At 39.1% G+C, this 19,791-nt stretch overlaps 1 protein-coding gene across 4 annotated transcripts in view; it reads right to left on the bottom strand.

Annotated features, from left to right (window-relative positions):
* HEXD (hexosaminidase D) overlaps positions 1 to 19,791 on the bottom strand; it is a 49,883-nt gene that overhangs the window by 14,523 nt on the left and 15,569 nt on the right. For 3 of the 4 annotated variants that reach the window (XM_036766222.1, XM_036766223.1, XM_036766221.1), the window contains exons 2-6: positions 16,082 to 16,224; positions 13,188 to 13,297; positions 10,967 to 11,054; positions 9,415 to 9,579; positions 5,878 to 6,061 (exon numbers count right to left, since the gene is read on the bottom strand). In XM_036766222.1, the coding sequence (XP_036622117.1) occupies positions 5,878 to 6,061; positions 9,415 to 9,579; positions 10,967 to 11,054; positions 13,188 to 13,297; positions 16,082 to 16,165 (631 nt within the window). In that variant the 5' untranslated portion in view covers positions 16,166 to 16,224. The remainder of the gene's footprint in view (positions 1 to 5,877; positions 6,062 to 9,414; positions 9,580 to 10,966; positions 11,055 to 13,187; positions 13,298 to 16,081; positions 16,225 to 19,791) is intronic. The other variant, XM_036766224.1, reaches the window with a different exon arrangement.

Below are 19,791 nucleotides of genomic sequence, written 5' to 3'. Positions count from 1 at the left end.
GTCGCTTCCCCCAGTAACATGTAAACTCTCTTGAGGGCAAGACATTAGAAAAACATTTTTTGGAGGGCAAAGCTTTTGTTTTTGTCTTTGTATCTTGACTGTCTAGCATTGTGCCTGGTACATAGCACAGGTGCTTTATACGTGGTCGTTGGACTGGAAAAAAACATGATGTACTCAGCTGAAGGAGAAGTTCTCGAGGCTGAATGATACAGGTCTTGAGAAAAGAGATGTCTGGCAGAGAATAAGAGAAATAGCTTGCAGTAGAGAAGCCAGAGTTGACATTGAATTACATACCTTCTAGTGGACCTAGTTAGAATAGTTAGTCGACTTCCTCTAGGAGCTTTCTGCCATTAGGCAAGCAAGAACAGAGAAGGAATATAGAGAGAGTGATCCAGAGTTGGAGTTTAGAAAAGAGGTAAGTTGCTATGGGACAATTGGAGCAAAGGACTGAAGAGTAATGAGCTGTGTTAAGTTGAATTGGTTAAGTAAAGGTTCAAGATTTTGAAGGGAGGAAAGGCTAGGGTAGGGATAATGGCCTTGGAAAGTAAGGAGCGGTGGAGAGGCTGGGGGCTGTAACTCTAATCAAGCTTCTGAGTGCCCTTTTGAAATATTCAGAATGATAATTTAAGTAAAATGGAAATGGAGAGAAGGAAAGGGTCACATTCTTGGAAATCTTTCTTTATAAAGGATTGTTCTGGCTTTCCAATAATGTGGCACAGAGGAAATGATCACGGCAATTAGGTTTGCAGTCTTGTACCCATGATTCCTTGTAATAATATAATCTCTAGTCTTTGGTAATTGTCAGTGTGAGAAATTCTTTAAATGTTCAAACCCTGATGTTTCAGCTCTTAATTGGCCTTGATCAGTCCAATGTCAATAAAAGGAAATGCTTTTTCTTCTTTGGCTACATACATGTGATTTCTTATTCCAAAAATGTTACGAGGTGAATATGGTGTAGTAGAAAGAGGGCTGGATTTGGAATCAGAAGAGTTCGTTCATTCTTTGTTCTGCCACCCACTTAAATGATCTTGAACAAGTCACTTTCCTGCTTATGAGGCTGTGCTGATACTGCTTGACATGCAGCCACTCCTCAGTCATGGAGCCTCTGCCAATACGGCTCTCTGTAGGTCTTCTGCCTGGTGCTGCTCTTCTGGTCCTGTGGTTATTGATGAGGCGTCTCTGCTGAGCACGAAGATATAGACCTTCCCTCGGCTTCCAGGCAGAAGGCATCAGTTAAGTCCTCAGCTGAGGTGCTGTTTTCTTCCCATAAGAAGAGTGGGCTGTAGGAGGACAGGGCTGACCAAGTGGGTCTGGTAGGGATAAGAAATGGAATGAAATGAGATGCTCCAGCTAAGAGTTAGCAAAAGGATGTTTACTTAGCCCTAGCAGGAGAAAGACATTATAAAGCTGGCAAACAACATTGAGAATACAACTGATTCAGTCGAGCAGTTTCCTGGTGTTGGTCATTTTGCTGGTCTGCCAGCTTTGAGTCTTAGGACCCAGCTGGAGCTCCTAAACTGCTTTTTGTACTCAGGAAGCTATGTCAAGGCCTAAGCCTTAATTTCTTCTTTTTCCATAAGCTTATTTTTTAAAATATGAATATTCCTTTTTGTTCATAGTTACTAAACTTGGAATAAAAAGTAAAGCAAAAGGGTGACTTTGCCTCTCCCCCCACATAATTTTGTCAAAACTACCAGTAACTTATGAATTCTATTGCCACCTAATGGCACCTCTTAGGTTATAGTAAAGGACATAATGAAAAAAAAACCAGTTTTTTTTTTCTTTCAGCATACCAAGTATCATATATGGTTGTGCTAAAATCAAATGGTTTCCTTCTAGTATGAATTCTCTGATAGCTAAGAAAGACTCCCTTCTGACCAAAGGCTTTTTTTGCACCTTCATTATAATAAAAGGGTTTCTCTCCTGTATAAATTCTCTCATGTTTCTTCAAGGTTCTCTGGTCACTGAAGGTTTCTCACATTCATTATGTTCAAAGGATTTCATTTCAGTATGAATTGTCAAGCATCTGATCAGTTCCTTTCTCACTATAGATTTCCCATTCATCACTTTCAAAAAGTCCAGTATGACTTTTCTCATGTTTTGTCATGTACCACCCTGTGGCTGAAAGTTTTTCCAACAGTGATTTGCGTTCATGATATTTCTCTGCAATAGGAATTTTCTGATGTCTAGTCACAATGAATCTTCTAGCAAAAAATTTTCCATATCCATAATGTTCAATGAATTTTGTTGTCTGAGTTGTAACTTCCTGAATGATGGAATAAAGACTGACCCCCTACTAAAACATCTCCTAAGTGAATTATACTGATGGATATACACTCATTTTGTTTAAGGTACTTCTGTGAATGGCTGTTACTATCTGCATCATATCTCCAGGTTACTCCATTGTCTTTCTAAACTTCAATTACATCTCACAGCTCCCAGTTTGGAATGCCAGATATCAGGCTTGGGAAGCTTTTTCTGGGATAATGCTCTCATGCAATACCTGGCATCAGACTTGAGTCTTTGGTTTCATAGTTTCCTTATTCAGGCAATCTTCACAAGTGCCTCTTAGGACTTCCCCCTCTGACGTCCACAGAGCTTCTCCTCTTTCTAACAGGAAAATCACATATAGTTTGGAAACTGCTTAGCAAGTGCTGCCCCTCTAAGCCCTTTTAAAAAATTAACTTTTGGGCACTGAAGTTGTAGAAAAACTTCTCAGTATGACTAATGAGGCCATCATCATGGTAACAGCATTGATGCTGTCTCAATGCCTTTTAAGAAAATGAACTAGACCATCCTATGTGGTCAGTGATTAATAAATATTCCTATTACCACACCCAAAACCTAGCAAGGTACTAAAGGCATTCAAGAGGAGCTTCCATCACTTAAAATGGCTCTAGAGCTGTTACTGGACAATCTTAATCTTCAGGATAAGAAAAATCTGGCATAGGCAGCACTGGATAAGAAAAACTAAATCAGAAAGAGAGTAAGAACAGAAGACAATAAGCAAAGTAAGAGTCCCCTGAAGGACTAACAACACATGAGAGAATGAAGACCAGAAATGACGTTTCTCCACTTAAAAGGGCTGAGTCCTAGATCTAAACAATTTTGTCCATGTGGTAGGAGATGCCAGATCTTCATAGTTCACAGTGAGTCTCCTGATATAAAAAGTGACAATGAGAAGGAGCTGCAGCAGGAATGTCAGGGGCATAGTGAAAATAAAGAACCCTTCTCCAGCTTAAGTAGCTTTCTTGAACCTAAATGGGTCAGCTTTGGTCTACTATATGCCATTTCTCTTTTTATTTAAAACCCAAAGTCTCCTTGTTAAAACTCTTTAGAAATAGAGGAGCCTCACACACCAAGACATTAGACTTTGAGGGAAAACCCTTAGCAGCTTTTCTTCCTATTAAGAGGGTATGTCTGTTCTCAGAGCCTCCCCAATAAATGGCTTTTCCTCTCTTAAGAGTTCTCACATCAGAAGCCCAGTCTCATCTACCTATTTCCCAAAGTCTTAAATCTCCTTTTAACTTCGATATGCTATTATAGGCAGTATCTCTGCCAGAAGCCTCAAGCTGACTTGGAGCTAGAAATTCCTTGAAGCTCCCTCCTTAATGTTCACTTATTAAATGTAATACCTAGTCAGCATCAATTTGGAGGACACCCTTCTAACAAAATGCCAGGAACAGTGGGTGATAAAACAATCTTTACAAAGAAGCTAGAAATATATAAAAATTATAAGAAAATGTCTATAATATGGGATTAGCAATCAATTCAGTTAAAGAATTATTAAGAATATACATGTACTTGTGCTGTGTGTTAGGGATACAAAGATTAAAAAAAATACAGTGTATGTTCTTGTGGAATTTATAATCTAATGGTGGAGGGAGGGAGGGAATATAATGTAGCCCACAAGCCAATATTATGTAAGAAATAATATGATAAAGGCAAAGTACTATAAGAAAATTTTGAGAGGAAGAGGGTCCTTTCATGTGGGGAAATCAGGAAAGCCTTATTAGAGGAAGTGATACTTGAAATGAACCTTAAAAGAAAGTAATGAGTTTAATAGGCAGAGATGGAGAAGGAGTTCATTCTGGGCATAATGGAACAGCTGTTAGAATGCAGAGGTATGGGAAGGGTAGGATGAGAATGGAAAGAAGCAAGTAGTCCAGTTTAGATGAAATACAGAAGAATAGTAGTCGAAATAAGGTTCAAAAGATAGGCTGGAGACAGGTTTAAATCCACTTGTAAACACTTTTAAGGTTTGCAAAGTGCTTTACAGACATAAGCAGGGAAGAGCATGGCCAGATTATTTTGGCAACTATAAGTAGGACAGTCTAGAGAGGCAAGAGATGGGCTTACAGAATCAACTGATCTTTTTTTTTTTTTTTTTTGCATATGTGAAGTGCCTCCTCAATATGACTGGGTGTTGGGGTTGTCACTATTTATGTTCCTAGGGGACTCCTCCAACAGTCACTGTATTAATTACCTCAGGGTTTCCCATGGCTAACTCCTACAGTTACATTTCCCAGATTGTTCACTCGGTCACGCTGGGGTGCTATGGGGAACTCATGAGGTCGCTGTGTACTACTGCAAATTTGAGGGAAACATAGCTCTACTTAACATCTTTTGCACACTTAATGAACTACTAGCTCAAGGTAGTTCATAGTTTTAACAATAGATTGTGCTATCTTCTTTTCAATGATGTTCTTGAATGCTCAAGATGTGTTTTTGTTTATTTATACTTTCAGTTACACCAGTAACTTCTCAACCTTTCTTGTTTGCAACATTACGTCTTTGCAAAGCTGAGTTTTTGGTAGTTGTTATGACAAAAAGCAAGTATTGTAGGAAAATCAATGTGAAACAAGAAATGAGGGTTGCAGTGTCCAATCTGATTCCAAGGTTTGAGAAGCTGTATAGAACCCAACAGATGCACACATTCCATTAGTCAGTAAAATGGTTACCTAAGAATGAAATAAAAAAAAATATTTTTTCCTTTCAATTAATAGGATTCTCTTCCCAAATAACTACAAAGTTGTTAGGACATAAATACTTATTAAGCTGTTTGAACTTAACAAATAAATGGAACTGTTAGTTATTATTATTTTTTGCCTATAGGCACCATAAAAAAAAATTCCTGCAAACGGAGAAAGTTTGGCAACTTTTGCCCTATAGTATTAGTCTTTACTGAGTATTTTGTGGTGCTGAGGTATTGTTCTGAGGCAGTTAATAGTCTTTTTCAGATGGATTCTGTCTGGAACTGGAAACTCTACTTCTCTAGTTTCTAGTGCTACCAAGGGCAGAAATCTCTAGTGGTTCCTGGGTTAACATTTATCACTTATATAATCCTGCAAAAGCATTTTTTAAAAAATTCCCTTTTGGTGGATAATTTCAAATTTTGTTTTTTATGTATAAGAAAACATTGCCCTAGATAAGATACTTTGGTACAAATAAATAACCAAGAGACTTTATTATTCACCAATTACATGTGTGATCTAAGAATAAATAAAACCTGTCTTAACTTCTTTTTGGTTTTCTTGTACAGTTCTGATTTCATTATGTGGCAAACTCCTAATATGGAAAATACCCTCCATGATGTGGTTTGATAGCCTGTTTGTAGCTTATATTAGCTATTTGCCTGGGGGCATGGAGAGGTTAATATTTTTTCATGATCACACAGGTACTAGTATGTACGAAAGGCAGAATTTGAACACAGGTCTTCCTGGCTCCCAGATCAGACCTCAATCTACTATGCTACTTTGTATACTTAGAAAATCTCTAAAAAGAAACTAATTCAGTGTTGATTATCTGAAAAAATTAATAAAATATTGTGCCAATAAGAGTGAAAATGAATGTCTGTACTCTGAAGTTGTGCAATACCTGTGAGACATTCTTCACTAATGCCCCTAAGCATGTCATCCCATACAATGGGCTTCACATTGGGGTTGTGGATGAGCACCTGGCTAGCAACTGCTTTCATCTGGGTCAGACATAGTTTTACCATACTGTTCTGTTCCTGCTGCAACCACTGTTTAGACATCTCCCCTTCACCAAGGTAATATACCTGGATAAGAAGGAAAAAGACAAAGGTCAGCTCTGGTTTGTGGTTTCATTCCTGTACAGAAGAGAAGGTAGGTCAAATAAGTCAGAAGGATCATAAAATCTCAGATTTAAATAGGACTTTTGAGGTCATTCACTCCAACCCCTATTTCAGAAGTGCCTAAATATTAATAGTGGGGGCTACATCAATTTTTTTACATTTAGTAATAAATTCATATTTATATAGCACTTTAAAAGTTGTAAAGTGTTCTGCATAGATCAGAAGTGGGGAACCTGTGGCCTTGAGGCCACATGCGGCCTTCTAGCTCCTCAAGTGTGGCTGTTTGACTGAATCCAAACCTTATAGAACAAATCTCCTTAGTAAAAGGATTCATTCTGTAAAACTTGGATTCAGTCAAAAGGGCACACCTGAGGACCTAGAAGGCTACATGTGGCCTTACCGCCACAGATTCCCCACCCCTGGCATAGATTATCTCATTTGATCCTTTCAACAACTATGTGAGTTAGAAGTTATTATTATCCCCCTTTTACAGATGAGGAAACTAATGGTCAAAGGGATAAAGTGACTTGCCTAGGGTCACACAGCCAATGTGTCTTAGGTAGGATTCAAACACTAGTCTTCCTCAAAGTCCAGTACCCTACCTATATCATGATGCCTCTCCTAAATTGATCCAAGCCTGATAGCAATATATTACATAATGATTACATATGCAAGGAAATCATATTAAAAATCTTTTTGCTATACATTTGTGACAGGTTGAATCTTAGGGTCCAGAGGGCTATGTGTTGGATACTGGGCCCTACCTGAAGCACTTTAATCCTTGTTTATCCTAATGCATCCTCTGGAGATACAGTGAGAGGTCTGACTGAATGTGGCAAACATGACTGAGAACACAAAGACAAGAGCTAGTTCCAGACGAGGTGGTACCTTCTTCATCAAGGGTTCTGCAATAACTCTGCAGGCTAGAGAAGGCTTTGCTTGTCTATGACACGAGCAATGTAAATGCAATCTAAACTGTTTTGCGTGCCTGACCTAGGCGTCATTTTATCACAGAACCAATTTACGTGGTAGAGGCTGGGAGGAAAGAGGGAAATACAGGAGAGAAGAAGCTGTTAAAATGGGGCCAGGAAGCAGCTCTGGGAAGTAGAGGGAAGGAAGCTTTTCAGTAGTTGGGATACTCTTGCATCTTGTGCTCACAGTGCCCTCAGTTTACTTTTTAACTGCCTAGATCCCTGTACCTAAAATTCTTCTCCATATCATATTATATTCCAAAATGAACTTCCCTTCACCTGAATTCCTGTTCTCCTCAATGCCTGATGAATTCAGCATAGGTACATGTCAAATATAACTTTCAGCTGTTCCCCTGTTCTTTTTCTGATCACTTTTTACAAAAGGACTTCTGGCAACCAAAATTAACCTCTACTTGTTCAAATGTCAAAGATGAAATTCAAGAATTTCAGGGTGAATATGTGAAAAATTTCAAATGTGTAAGCATTTGTGTATGTGTGTCTGGTGGGATGGGAGGATATTTTGGAGCAAAGGTAGAGATTTATTAGCAGTCTGCTGAAGAAGTAAAAAAGTCCAGGTGCTTGGGTTCTACCTTCATACATCTTAGAAAAGCTGATCCTTGAAAATGTTCTCCCCAGGGTAGCTCATATTAGCTATTCCACATCCTCCTCAGCCCATCCACTTCTTTTTTCTCCTGGGGGTTAAGCTGTGACTGACAAATCATATGGTATAATTCTTCCCAGACATTTTCTAAGTGAGATTGTTACAGTGATCAACATGGGAAGAATTAAATGAAGTCACCAATATGTAATCTGAGTGAAAAGTGAAGGGTCTGGTCTTTTATCCCTTCTGCCTCGGGGAATGGTGATTTGTGAGCTGACTTTTAATGATTTTTTTTTAAAAGCACTAGCTGATTGTTTTTGCTATAGGCGGTCTTGTCTCAGTAATTTCCTTTGTAGCCTGGCTGAAGCAGAATGGAAGCCCCCTAAAGTTCAGGGCCTAGGGTGCTTACTCTAACTTACCACAACTGAGGCATGGTTCTGCTCTGAGTGAGGTCTCTAAAGGGTGAAGCACTGACTCTCTTCATAGAATTCGAGTGTTGGAGGGAATTTCAACAGCACACTCATGCATTGCAATGCCAGTATTTTTTAAAAATGGGTTTTTATGGGCAATAGTAATTTATACTGTATTTTTTAATCATACTGAATGCTTTTATCCTTAAGGACACATTCCTTTATATAGCACATCTGTTTCCTTCTTGGCAGACGGGGGTGTGGTGGTGTAGTTTAAGAGGCACTTCTTGGAGTGGAGGTGCACCCCTCCACCACAACCATGTGGCTGCCCTGAGTTTACTCTACTCTAGGTTGCCAAGCAGTACAACTGTGTTTTCCCTTCCCTCTCCTCTACTCCAAGATCTCATTGGCACAGTACCTCTCTCATGGGACTGGGCATCCAATTCTCTAACAGTGTGATGGCATTAGTGACTAACTATATCCCATGATGCATTGTGCTAAGGTCCCTCCTTATTACATAGATTCTTGTTTTATAGACAATTCTTGCTAAAGGATTTTTTCTGTCTAACAAGGAATGACACATCTAAAACCATCTCTGGTCTCAGTTCCATCCTAAGGAAGATCCATCTGGCCACACTGACCTCTGTGATCTAGCCTATGACCTATTCAGCATTTAACTAAAAACTAAAACACAAAACAAAAACTAAACTTACTTATATGCTCGCTCACTATAGCCTGTTCCTCATGAATCTTACGTAGTTATAATCTATAGTTGTGATCAAATTCAGGGAAGGAATCTGATCAAAACAATGACCAACCATAATTATAGGGGACTCGTGATGAGACATGCTACCTACCTTCTGATAGAAAGGCGATGGATTCAGAGTGCAGATTGAGACACATTTTGCTTAAACCTGGACAGTGAAGGAGTATGTTTTGTTTGACTATACTAAAAAGGTGTTTTGTTTTTCTTGTCTTCTCATTGGGGAAAGGGAGAGAAGGCAGATCTTTCTTTGAAAATAAAATAAGACTTAATTTTTAAAATTTCAGGAAACACTGGTTAGAAGTGAGGCTTTTACTGGTATTGAAATATTTCTTAAGTTAAGCTTTTGTAAATACGTTTACCATTTTCCTTTTGAAAAGTAGAAACCAGGGTGCAAAGGAAAGTGAAATAAGGCAAAGAGGAATTCGGGAGAACATGGAGGAAATTCTCTAGTTAATTCAAGGTAGTAAAAAGCTATCTCTTTTTTTTTTTTTAAATAAGGCTTGATATGACTATAACAAGTGAGAATGGGCACTTCAAGAGGTTTCTGGGACTGGAGGGAGGTGTCATACCTCATCACATCCTATGTGGAACCATCGAATGCCTCTGTGAAGCTCCATTACTTGACTGATCATTGTACTCACTAAGGCCAGGGATTCCTCCTTGTGGGGGTTCAAAGCATTTGGGAACAGCTCCACTTCTCGGAGGTGAGAAAACTTCTCGTGCTTCAGAACAAACTGTAGGAAGAGAGAGTCAATTTGTTCAATCACAGATAAAGTAAAACTGGACACAAGATGCCTCTTGGCAGAGGGGTGGAGGACTATGAGGACAGCATACTGTCATGGTGTATACTAGGTAGTATACAAAGTACAGGGTATTTTTGTTTAACTGTTTTTCTTTGTTATAACGGAAGGTTCAATTTGGGGGTGAGGGAGGGGGGTGGGGAGTGGGATAAGAGGAGGGAGGGGGAGGGTGGAGAGTATTTCCAGAAACGACTGTGGCATCTTATTAAGTGCCTACTATGCACTGAGCGATACGCTATGCTGAGCTTCTGTTGTTCAGCTGTGTCTGACTCTTGGTGACCCCATTTGAGGCTTTCTTGGCAAAGTTACTGGAGTGGTTTGCCACTTCCTTCTCCAGCACATTTTACAGATGAGGAAACTGAGGCAAACAAGGTCAAGTGACTTGCCCAGGGTCACACAGCTAGGGAGTGTTTGAGGCTGTATTTGAACTTTATCTACTGTGCCACTTAGCTTCCCCAGGTGCTGGGCACATCACTGTGAAAATGAAACAGTCCCTGCTCTCAGCAAGCCTACATTCTAACAGGAGATCTAGAACATGTGCATATAAGTAGATATAAAATACCTGCAAGAGAAGTAGAAAGGCTTCATGTAAAAGGTGTCATTGAGCAGAAAACAAGACATTCCAGGAGAGGCAGAGGTGAGAAGAAAATGTACTCTAGGAACAGGACCTAGTCATAGCGAAGGTGGAGAGATAGGAGATTGAGCGGCACGTGTGAGGAATAGCATGAAGGCTAGTGTGACCGGGCCACAGAGTGAAGGAAAGGGAGTAATGTATGATGAAGGTGGAAATGGAGGTTCAGGCTAGACTGTGAAGGGCTATCAAAACTAAACAGAGGAGCTAATATTTGATTCTAGAAACAAGCAGCCTTTGGAATTGATTCAGCAAGTGAGTGAAATGATCAGACCTGAGCTTTAGAAAAATAATTTAGTAACTGTGTGGAGAGTGTAGTATTGCAGAGGGGAGAGACTTTAGGCAGGGAGATCAATTAGGACCAAATGTAATTGTGCAATCAAGAGGTGATTAGGGCTTTCTAGACCTCTTAAAGTGGTAGTCATGCGTGTAGAGAGAAGGGGACAGATGTAAGAGAGAAGGTTTGGCAATTAACTGTATACATGGGAGAGGAGAATGAGATATTAAGGATAATGTCAAGATTATGAACCTGGGTGACTGGAAGGTTGGTGATGCATACAACACAAGTAGGGAAGCTCAGGTGGGAGGTGGATTTAAGGGGATTAGATTTGATGATCTATAAGGTTCCTTCTAGCTCTGTATCTATAAGCCTCATTTCTACAGACATTAAATAGATCATTCTTGACTTACTTCCATGTGTCCAAATGTCTGCACCAGGGGAATAACCTCCAACTCATGTAGCCTGGCCAGATGAAGAATTTCTTTGATTTCAGAGGGGCTAGAGAAATGAATTAAGAGGGAAGTTAATAAAGATGTTGTCGATACAATCTTTACCCATACCCTCACCAAGAAATAAGAGCCCATGCCAGTCTCCTGAGGGATAACCTGAGAAAATGGTATCATAGTCAGCAAATCTTGTCACAAAACCTTCTTTTAAGGGGAGGATGGGGGAAAGTATTTCCTCCAGGATTTAAATGAAAAGGATGGTCCAAATAAGCACTTAATACAGAATTTCTGAAGCACCTGAAATAATTTTAAACTGTTCCTTCAAAGATTTAGGATAGGTTTATTATATGTGTACTTATGGCTAAGGAAACAGAGGCTGGAAGAAGCAATGTGGCCTGGTTTGAAGTCAGAGACCTCTATCATAATCTCAGTTCTATTACTGATTGGGTGACCACAGGCAAGTCATTTCACTGTTCCAAGTTCCCCAGCCACTCCTGTCATCTCCACCATCCCCTAACACTCCCATTCTGAATGGTCACATCCTTGCCATCCATATTAAAATGAATTCTTCTGGTCTTTGAGTTTCCATGGCTCTCTTATGTGCTTTCACAATCTATTTTGTATCATATTTATTTGCAAGCTCCTTCAAATCAGGACTGCCTCTTACTTATCCTTGTATTTCTTCTGGCACCAAGCCAGCATCCTGCATAGTGTAGATACCTTTCTGATAGAACTTCTAAGTACCTCATGTTAATTGTAAAATGGAGATTAAAGTAACTGTCCCTCTTTACTTCACAAGTATGCTATGAAGATCATAGGAATAAGAACTTAAGAAATGTCCTATTTGATCAGACTTGTGGTACAGTGGACCTAGCATTTGGTTTCTGATAGTGATACCAACAGGTTTTGTGAAGGTACAATTGTCCTCTCTGACCATAACCTCAAGAGGTTATAGAAGCAACTGAAAAACTACTACGTTTAAAAAGAGGGTTGTTAAGTAAAATGTTTCCCTAGAGTCAGGAGGACCTGAGTTCAAATCCAGCCTCAGACACTTGACACACTTACTAGCTGCGTGACCTTGGGCAAGTCACTTAACCCCAATTGCCCTGCCTTCCCCCCTCCAAAAAAAAAGTTTGCTAAGTTATTCCATTTAGGATTATCATGCATGAATTTATCTAACCCTTTTGAAGCTATTTATACTTCTTGTATGTGTCTCTACCAACTCTTGGATTAATTAATAGTGCATCTAGTCCATCATTTAAATAGAGCAGGACTTCCTTTCATTTATCTTAAATGCACCTCCTTAAGACTTCAAGGAGTCCCTATTAAATCTAATATATCAAAAGCTGTCTTTCTGCCTTTCATGATTTTATAGATTTTTAACCTATCCCTTTTCAGCTTTTACCTTTTCAGCCTGATAATCTGACCATTTAGAATCATACTCACATTACTTTAATACTTACATGTGGAATGGTTTTTTTAGTTCTCGTAAACAAAAAAGAGGCATCTGTGCACACTTCAGAGACAAAATGGCATAGCATATAGAGAGCTGGCCTCACAGCAAGAAAGACCTTGGTTCTAAGTCTTCCCTCTGACACATACTGCATGACCCTGGGCAAATCACTTAATATCTCAATGCTCTAGGCCAGTGGTATCTAATTCAAACAGAAATAGGGCCACTAAACCTACATAAGGACTCTTGAGGACCACTGATTTAAAAATCACATATCAACATCACGTATGTTCTATTGTATTTTTACTTATTTTGTTAAATATTTCCCAATTACATTTTACTCTGGTTCATCCTTTCCCTGCCCCTCCCTAAAGGGTTTGATACCTCTGCTGTAAGCTACTCACTAACATTTTAAATTATAGAGAAAATGCCAACCTACAGTGGTAGAGGGAGTTTCCTTAGCTCCAGACTTTCTTCCTATGTAAACCTATGCATTACTAACTTTCTCATATTAACATGTCATTGTCCTGTTACTATAGATTGCTACTAGGACAGAAATAGTTCCACCAAAAATGCACTATAACCATAAATGTTAAATTCTCAATTCTCTAAGCACCCTTTTGAGTTCCTTTTTGCTCTGTAGATTTCCCTGGCTTTCCACATTCAAGCCATTGTTAGTCTAAGATGAATCCATCCCTGAACCTCCTGGTTACCTCGTAGCCCTCAGGATACCTGTAGGCATGCCTGGCCTTCAGAAGTTGCAGAGGGCCCTCATAGGGAAACATGTCTTCATATTCAATGAGGATGCCATTTGCACCAAGGGCATGGAAGAGAGGGAAGATCTGGAAAAAGAAAAAAGTAATAAATCTATAAGCATAGCTTGGAGTAGATAAATGACTAGAGTTGAAATTTGTATTCTACCACCTACAAAGGGGGTAGAAAGTCATTCACACATTAGTGTTAACTCTTAATCAATTCAATATTTAGCTGAAATCAATATGTAAATAGGAATTTTGACTGTGGATATAATGCTCAAGAATTAAACCAGCAAGAGTGAAATGAGCAAAACCAGGAGAACACTGTACACAGTTGGTGCGATGACCAACTTTGGTAGACTTAGCTCTTCTCAGCAATGCAATAATCTAAGACAATTCCAAAAGATTCATGATGGAAAATATTCCCATCCAGAGCAAGAACTACAGAATCTGAATACGGATCGAAGCATACAATAATTTCTCTTTTTTTGTTGTTTTTTCTTTCTTGTGGTTTTTTCCTTTTGTTCTGATTCTTCTCTCACAACATAACTAATGTGGAAATAGGTTTAATATGATTGTACATATACAGCCTATATAAAATTGCTTGCTGTTTTGGCGGGGGGGGGGCGGGGAGGAAGGAGAAAAAATTCGGAATTCAAAATCTTATAAAAGGAAATGTTGAAAACTATCTTTACATGTAATTGGAAAAAATAAAATACTATTAAGTGGGGGAAAAAAAGAACTAAACCAGCAAGCAGGTAGGATGGAGCTCAGGTCTATGGACACAAAATCCGATAATGTATTTGGTACCTTAAGGGAAGCTGTTAGAACTGCTCTTTGACCTCACTTTCTTTTTTCTTTTTTTTTTTTTGCAGGGGGAAGGGCAGGGCTATTGGGGTTAAGTGACTTGCCCAAGGTCACGCAGCTAGTAAGTGTGTCAAGTGTCTGAGGCTGGATTTGAACTCAGGTCCTCCTGACTCCAGGGCCCGTTCTTTACTCACTGACTTCACTTTCTACCCCTTGCCTAGTAGGTGATATAGTTATAGTATAAGGACTGATGACTGGTTTCCTGGGAAACTGAAATGAGTAGGTGAAGGGAAGGAGAAAAGATGATAGTGAAGATTTATACTATCACACCTATGTGAAATTAATTTGTGGCCAGTGATGACAGCAGAGGTTTTGATGATGCATGTTAATATCTGTACATTGAGACTGAATGACAGCTGAGGTGGGACTGAATAACATGGGGAGGAGCACCTACTGGTGTTAGGAAAGAGGGCTGTAGCAAGGCGTTCATAGTATGTATGCCTTGGGGAATAAGGCATTATCTATGATTATATACTTCCTACTTATTATCTATGATTATATAATTCCTACACCCAAAATGCATCAGAAGTATAACTTTACCGAGGGGCGGAGCCCAGTAAAATTCTGAATTTGAGATACATTAGGAGGATAATATGATGGGATGAGAGATCTGGTACCTGAGGGGCTTGAGTGAAGAGGACAGAGATAGAAGGATTTGAAAAAATAAGCCTACTTGCTGTCCCTCACACATGATGTCCCATCTCCTATGTCTTTGCCTTTGTACAAGGTACTTTGGAAAGCATTTTTTCATCTCTGCCTCTAAGAATCTCTAGCTTTATTAACCACTTAGCTTAAGTGCTATTTCATACATAAGACTTTTATGATCCCCTCTACCTTGCAACGTACACTGAATATATTTACTTATATATGTACGTGTGTTTCCTACAATAGAATGTAAATTCCTTGAGGACAGGGGCTATTTTATTTTTGCTTTTGTATCCAGTGCCTACCACAGTGCCTGGCACATAATACTTAATGGTCCTTAATACTTGCTGACTGAATCAAAAGGAAACATGTGCTAGCTACCTGCTTACTCATCTAGAATCTCCTTAGCTCTCTCCAACTTTTTCTTTTTTCACTTGTGTTCATGGCTTTTCCTTTTATTTTGCACTATTATACTTTATTCTCTAAATTAAAAAGGCCTCTTTTATAGGTTAATAAACACTTAATTAAATTTTCTTTAAGGTTAACATCAGAATCACAAACACGAAATGACTATATATATGTATGTGCATATATATGTATATAAATTAGATATTTTAAAAGTGAAAAATCCCCCAATTATTTATAATTGGCATATACCATTTGATCTGTTGGACTGTCTGGCTCAAAATAATAATAAAGCCAATTTTCCCCATGCATGATGACTGATATTGACAGGAAGACTATAAAGCATGTTTAATGGCAGAGGAAACCCAGCCTCAGATTAACAGTTTGCTACAAATAAGACATAATTTAATATAGACTAGGCCTAATCTAGTGAGAAAAGTGTTGGATTGTGAATTGGAGGAGAGAGGTTCAAATACCAGCTCTGCCACTTTATGTTCTCCCAGTCCCTTAGAACCACTGAATGGACCTATAAATAGATTTGTAAAAACCAGTAAAAAGCTAGGGTTGGACAAGATTACCTCCAAGATTTCCTTCTACATCTAAATTTATGATCCTAAAAAAACATAGTAGTCTCTTTTTAAATTATTCCTTCCTTGCAGCTTGGCCTGAGCAATTTTCTTAGAACTGGTCTCTAAATATTCCTTAGGTATAATGTTTGGTATACATCAAAAAAATCCTTAATAAATGAAATTGGGGGACAACAGATAAATCGATTTTTACCCCAAAGATTAGAAATATAACCTTATATAGCATTTGGGTACTGGATTGATTCAGAGAAAGTGCAATAGTAGTCCTAAACCCAAACTTCTGCAGAATAAAGAAAGAAAGCTAACATTGAGACATTAACACAAAGTAAAAGAATAAGCCCTAGAGACAAGCACAATCCTTACTCACCTCTGCCAGGTACAAGACCTTGGGGGGAGCTCCTTTAAGGTCCAAGTGTACTAGCTGCATTCTGAAGGGTGAAGAGCTTGACATTTCGGCATTTATTAATGCTTTTTTTTTTTTACTCGTCAAGATCTCTAGTGTGGGCCCTTCTACCAAAAGAAGAAATTAGATTCACAATTAGACTTCTTGGCATCTCTGTTCTTATATTGGCTATAGTTTTACTTTATTCTCTAGGGCAGTGATGTCCAAAGTTTTTCTGGTTGTGTGGAATTGGGGTGGAAAGATGGGACATATTCCACCCTCCCCACAACAGCAAATTATGGGGCATATCTTTAACACAGCCATACCTAGCCTTTACCATTACAACCTAACTTTCAGTTATACTGTGTCTGAGCCAGGCCCCTGAAGAGCCATCATAGTTTAACCCCTACTCAGGCAGTCATAGTGATAAGCTGTGCAAAGGCCACTGGGAAATCCCCTCCCTTCATTTCAGCATACCCAATAAGGTAAAACAAGATCAAAACAGGTAATAGTCCATTGCTTGTCTAGGAGAAAGACTCAACAAAACACTATGTGAGTATAAATGAGCTTCAGTTTCCCTATCTTAAAAACATCTTCTCATAGGATGGGAATAAAATACCACTAGTAAAAAATGACTAAAACCAATTTTCAAGTCTTACTATAGTAATTATAGTTAAGTGAAAGCAGGAGAAAGAGGGTACAAATCATTAAGATAGGTTTGGGGTTGAAATAAATTTTTTTTTGTGGAAATTTATTTGGAAAAATTATGAAGGTAGGGGAAAGGAATAAGCACTTTATAGCACCTATTATGTGCCAGGCTGTGCGCTAACCCCTTTTTATAAATATTATCTCGTTTGATCCTTATAACAATATTGGGAGGTAGGTGCTACCATTATCCAAATTTTACAAATGAGGAAACTGAGGCAAACAGGGGTTAAGTGATTTGCCCTGGTCACATTGCTAGTAAGTAAATGAAGCTGGGATTTGAACTTAGGTCTTCCTGACTCCAAGCCTACAGTTCTATCCACTGTGCTGTAAGCTGCCTTATGAAGATTTCCATCATTGGTTCAGGTTAATATTACAGTTAATCCACATTCTTTGAGCTTATGCCAGTAAGGAAGCAGGGAGGAAGAAGCTCCAGAACATAAAGTGCTGGGTAGGGATGCAGTTTGGAAAAACAAACAAGCAAGCAAGCAAACAAACAAAGTCAATATAACAAAACCCAATAATCATTTGGAAAATGGACAATCTAAAGTTTATAAACTGACTATATCTAATGCCAAATTGAAGTAAGAAGTTATTATGTGTTGTGGCAAGGTTTTTTTGTACTTAAAATAAATTTTGCATGGAAACAAGGAAGCAAAATCCTACTAGACTTGTATAATTTAATTTTTAAAAAATCAAAACAAAAAAAATATGCCCCCACGAAATCACCCAGAGGGCAGTAAAACAACAGAATGACTTTTCAGAATAAATATTATGAAGTGTACACAAACACATATGGGCCATTGTTAAGTATTTAGTAGAGACAACCTTGACAAATTGAAGCTGTCTTAAATGTTGACTTTCTTTAAAACCTTCCATCTAACTGTGGCCTTGTACAGAATAGGGTTAACAAAATTTTTGGGAAGGAACACTTCATCAGTAGAGAAATTCTATCATACCCTCCATATATATTCTGAATGCCTGTTTCCTGCTTTCCTATAGACCACTTTCTTCAATTGCTCTTCCAAAAGTAGTAAAGTTATCAAGTCCAGAAGTCCATTTATTAAGTACTTAGTATGTGCTAAATAAGTATTGTGCTAAACTCTGGGAATTTAAAAATAAACAAAAAGAAAGACAATCTCTGCCCCCACAGAGCTTACATTCTACTGGAGCAAGATAATACATAAAAGGAAGCTGAAAATGGGAAAAGGGTATGTATGAGAACTGGGGCACGGTGGTGAAGTCCAGAGAATGAAGGATGCCTGGTCTGGGCCTTTGCTAAAAATGGAGGTTCTTGGAGTAACTCACCAATGGGAACAGGGGGCAGCTGAAGCATGGTAGCTAAGTCTGGAGGATGAAACATTCTGGTCTGGGCCCTTCCTTAAATGGGAGATACGAAAACCTAAGAATTTGACCTAAAGCAGGCATGATCACAGTTTCTTTATTAACATAAACTACTAGAGACAGAGCCAAGATGGCGGAGTGAAAGCAGCAACTCACCAGAGCTCTCCCACAAATTCCTTTGGGTACCTCTAAGAAGTGAATTTGAACAAATTTTGATGTGGAACGGAGATCCCAGAGTGCACGGGCTGCAACAGTGCAAACTCGTTCATAGTGGAGCCAGAGCAGCCCCAACGAACTCAATCACCAGCAGCAGTAGCAATTTCCCAACCTCTCCTCGAAGGACAGGGATCTCTCGGAACTGGGTGAGAGAGAAGTGCAGGGCCTGTGGCAGCAGCTACTCAAAGGCATGAAAATCATCTACTTGGACTTCCAGGAGCCACGATGGCAGAGTAAACCATAAGTGCTCTCGCCCCCCACCCCTACGTTGACTTTGAAAAACCTGCAGAATCTTGCCCCAGGAAAAATCCTGGAACAGTGGAACCTAGGGGTACAGCAGTCTTTTAACTCGGGAGGCTAGGGAGATTGAAGAGTGGAGTCGGCAAGCACCAACGTCAGGGCCCCAGGAGTGCCTCTGCACAGCCAGGAGAATTGGCAGACACCTGCCCAGGAATCCACCAGCAGCTGAGCTTATCTAGGCCTAGGGGAAGAGGTAACCTCCAATGGCCAGACCACCCCTCATGCTTCCCCGAAACCTCATGCTTCAAGCTTCAGTGTAACCCCAGGGAAACTCAAAAAGACCCAGCCTCCGCACACACCAGCCAGCTCCAGCTCAGCACCAGGTGAACTTCAGCATTATATAACTTCTAGCTGACAGAACCAGAGGCTACAGCACACAAAGCCAGTAACCAGGACCCTAGCTCCCACCACAAGAGCTTCCTGTGCCCCAGAAGCAGAGATCCACTTTAAAAGCCAGGAAAAAGGCAACCACCATGAATAAGAAGCAAACTAGAAAAGTAAAGAACACAGAATCTTACTATGAGGACAGGGAAGATCAAAATACTATTTCAGAAGAGGACAGCATTGACACTATCCCCACATCTGAAACCTCAAAAGGGAAGATGAACTGGTCTCAAGCCCAAAAAGAATTCTTGGAAGAGCTCAACAAGGAATTTAAAAGCCAAATTAGAGAGGTAGAAGAAAAATTGACCAATGATTTTAAAAATACAAATGACAAACTGAAAAAAAATTCACTGAAGGGAACAACTCCTTAAAAAGTAAAATTGAGGAAATGGATAAGGAGGTTCAAAGTCTATCTGGAGAAAATAACTCCTTAAAAGGAAAAAGTGACCAAATGGAAAAGGAGGTACAAAAGCTAACTGAAGAAAATAATTCATTAAAAATTAGAATTGGGCAAGTAGAAGCTAATGACTCTATGAAGCATCAAGACTCAGTCAAACAAAATCTAAAGAATGAAAAAAATAGAAGAAAATATATAATATCTGACTGGAAAAACAACCGACCTAGAAAACAGATCCAGGAGAGAAAATCTAAGAATTATTGGTCTACCTGAAAGCCATGATGAAAAAAAGATCCTGAACAGTATCTTCCAAGAAATTATCAAGGAAAATGGCCCTGCGGTCCTAGAA

Source organism: Trichosurus vulpecula, chromosome 7 (genome assembly GCF_011100635.1).
Source record: "Trichosurus vulpecula isolate mTriVul1 chromosome 7, mTriVul1.pri, whole genome shotgun sequence".
In the NCBI taxonomy this organism is placed as follows: Eukaryota; Metazoa; Chordata; class Mammalia; order Diprotodontia; family Phalangeridae; genus Trichosurus; species Trichosurus vulpecula.
This window is presented reverse-complemented; position numbering and strand designations above follow the sequence as displayed.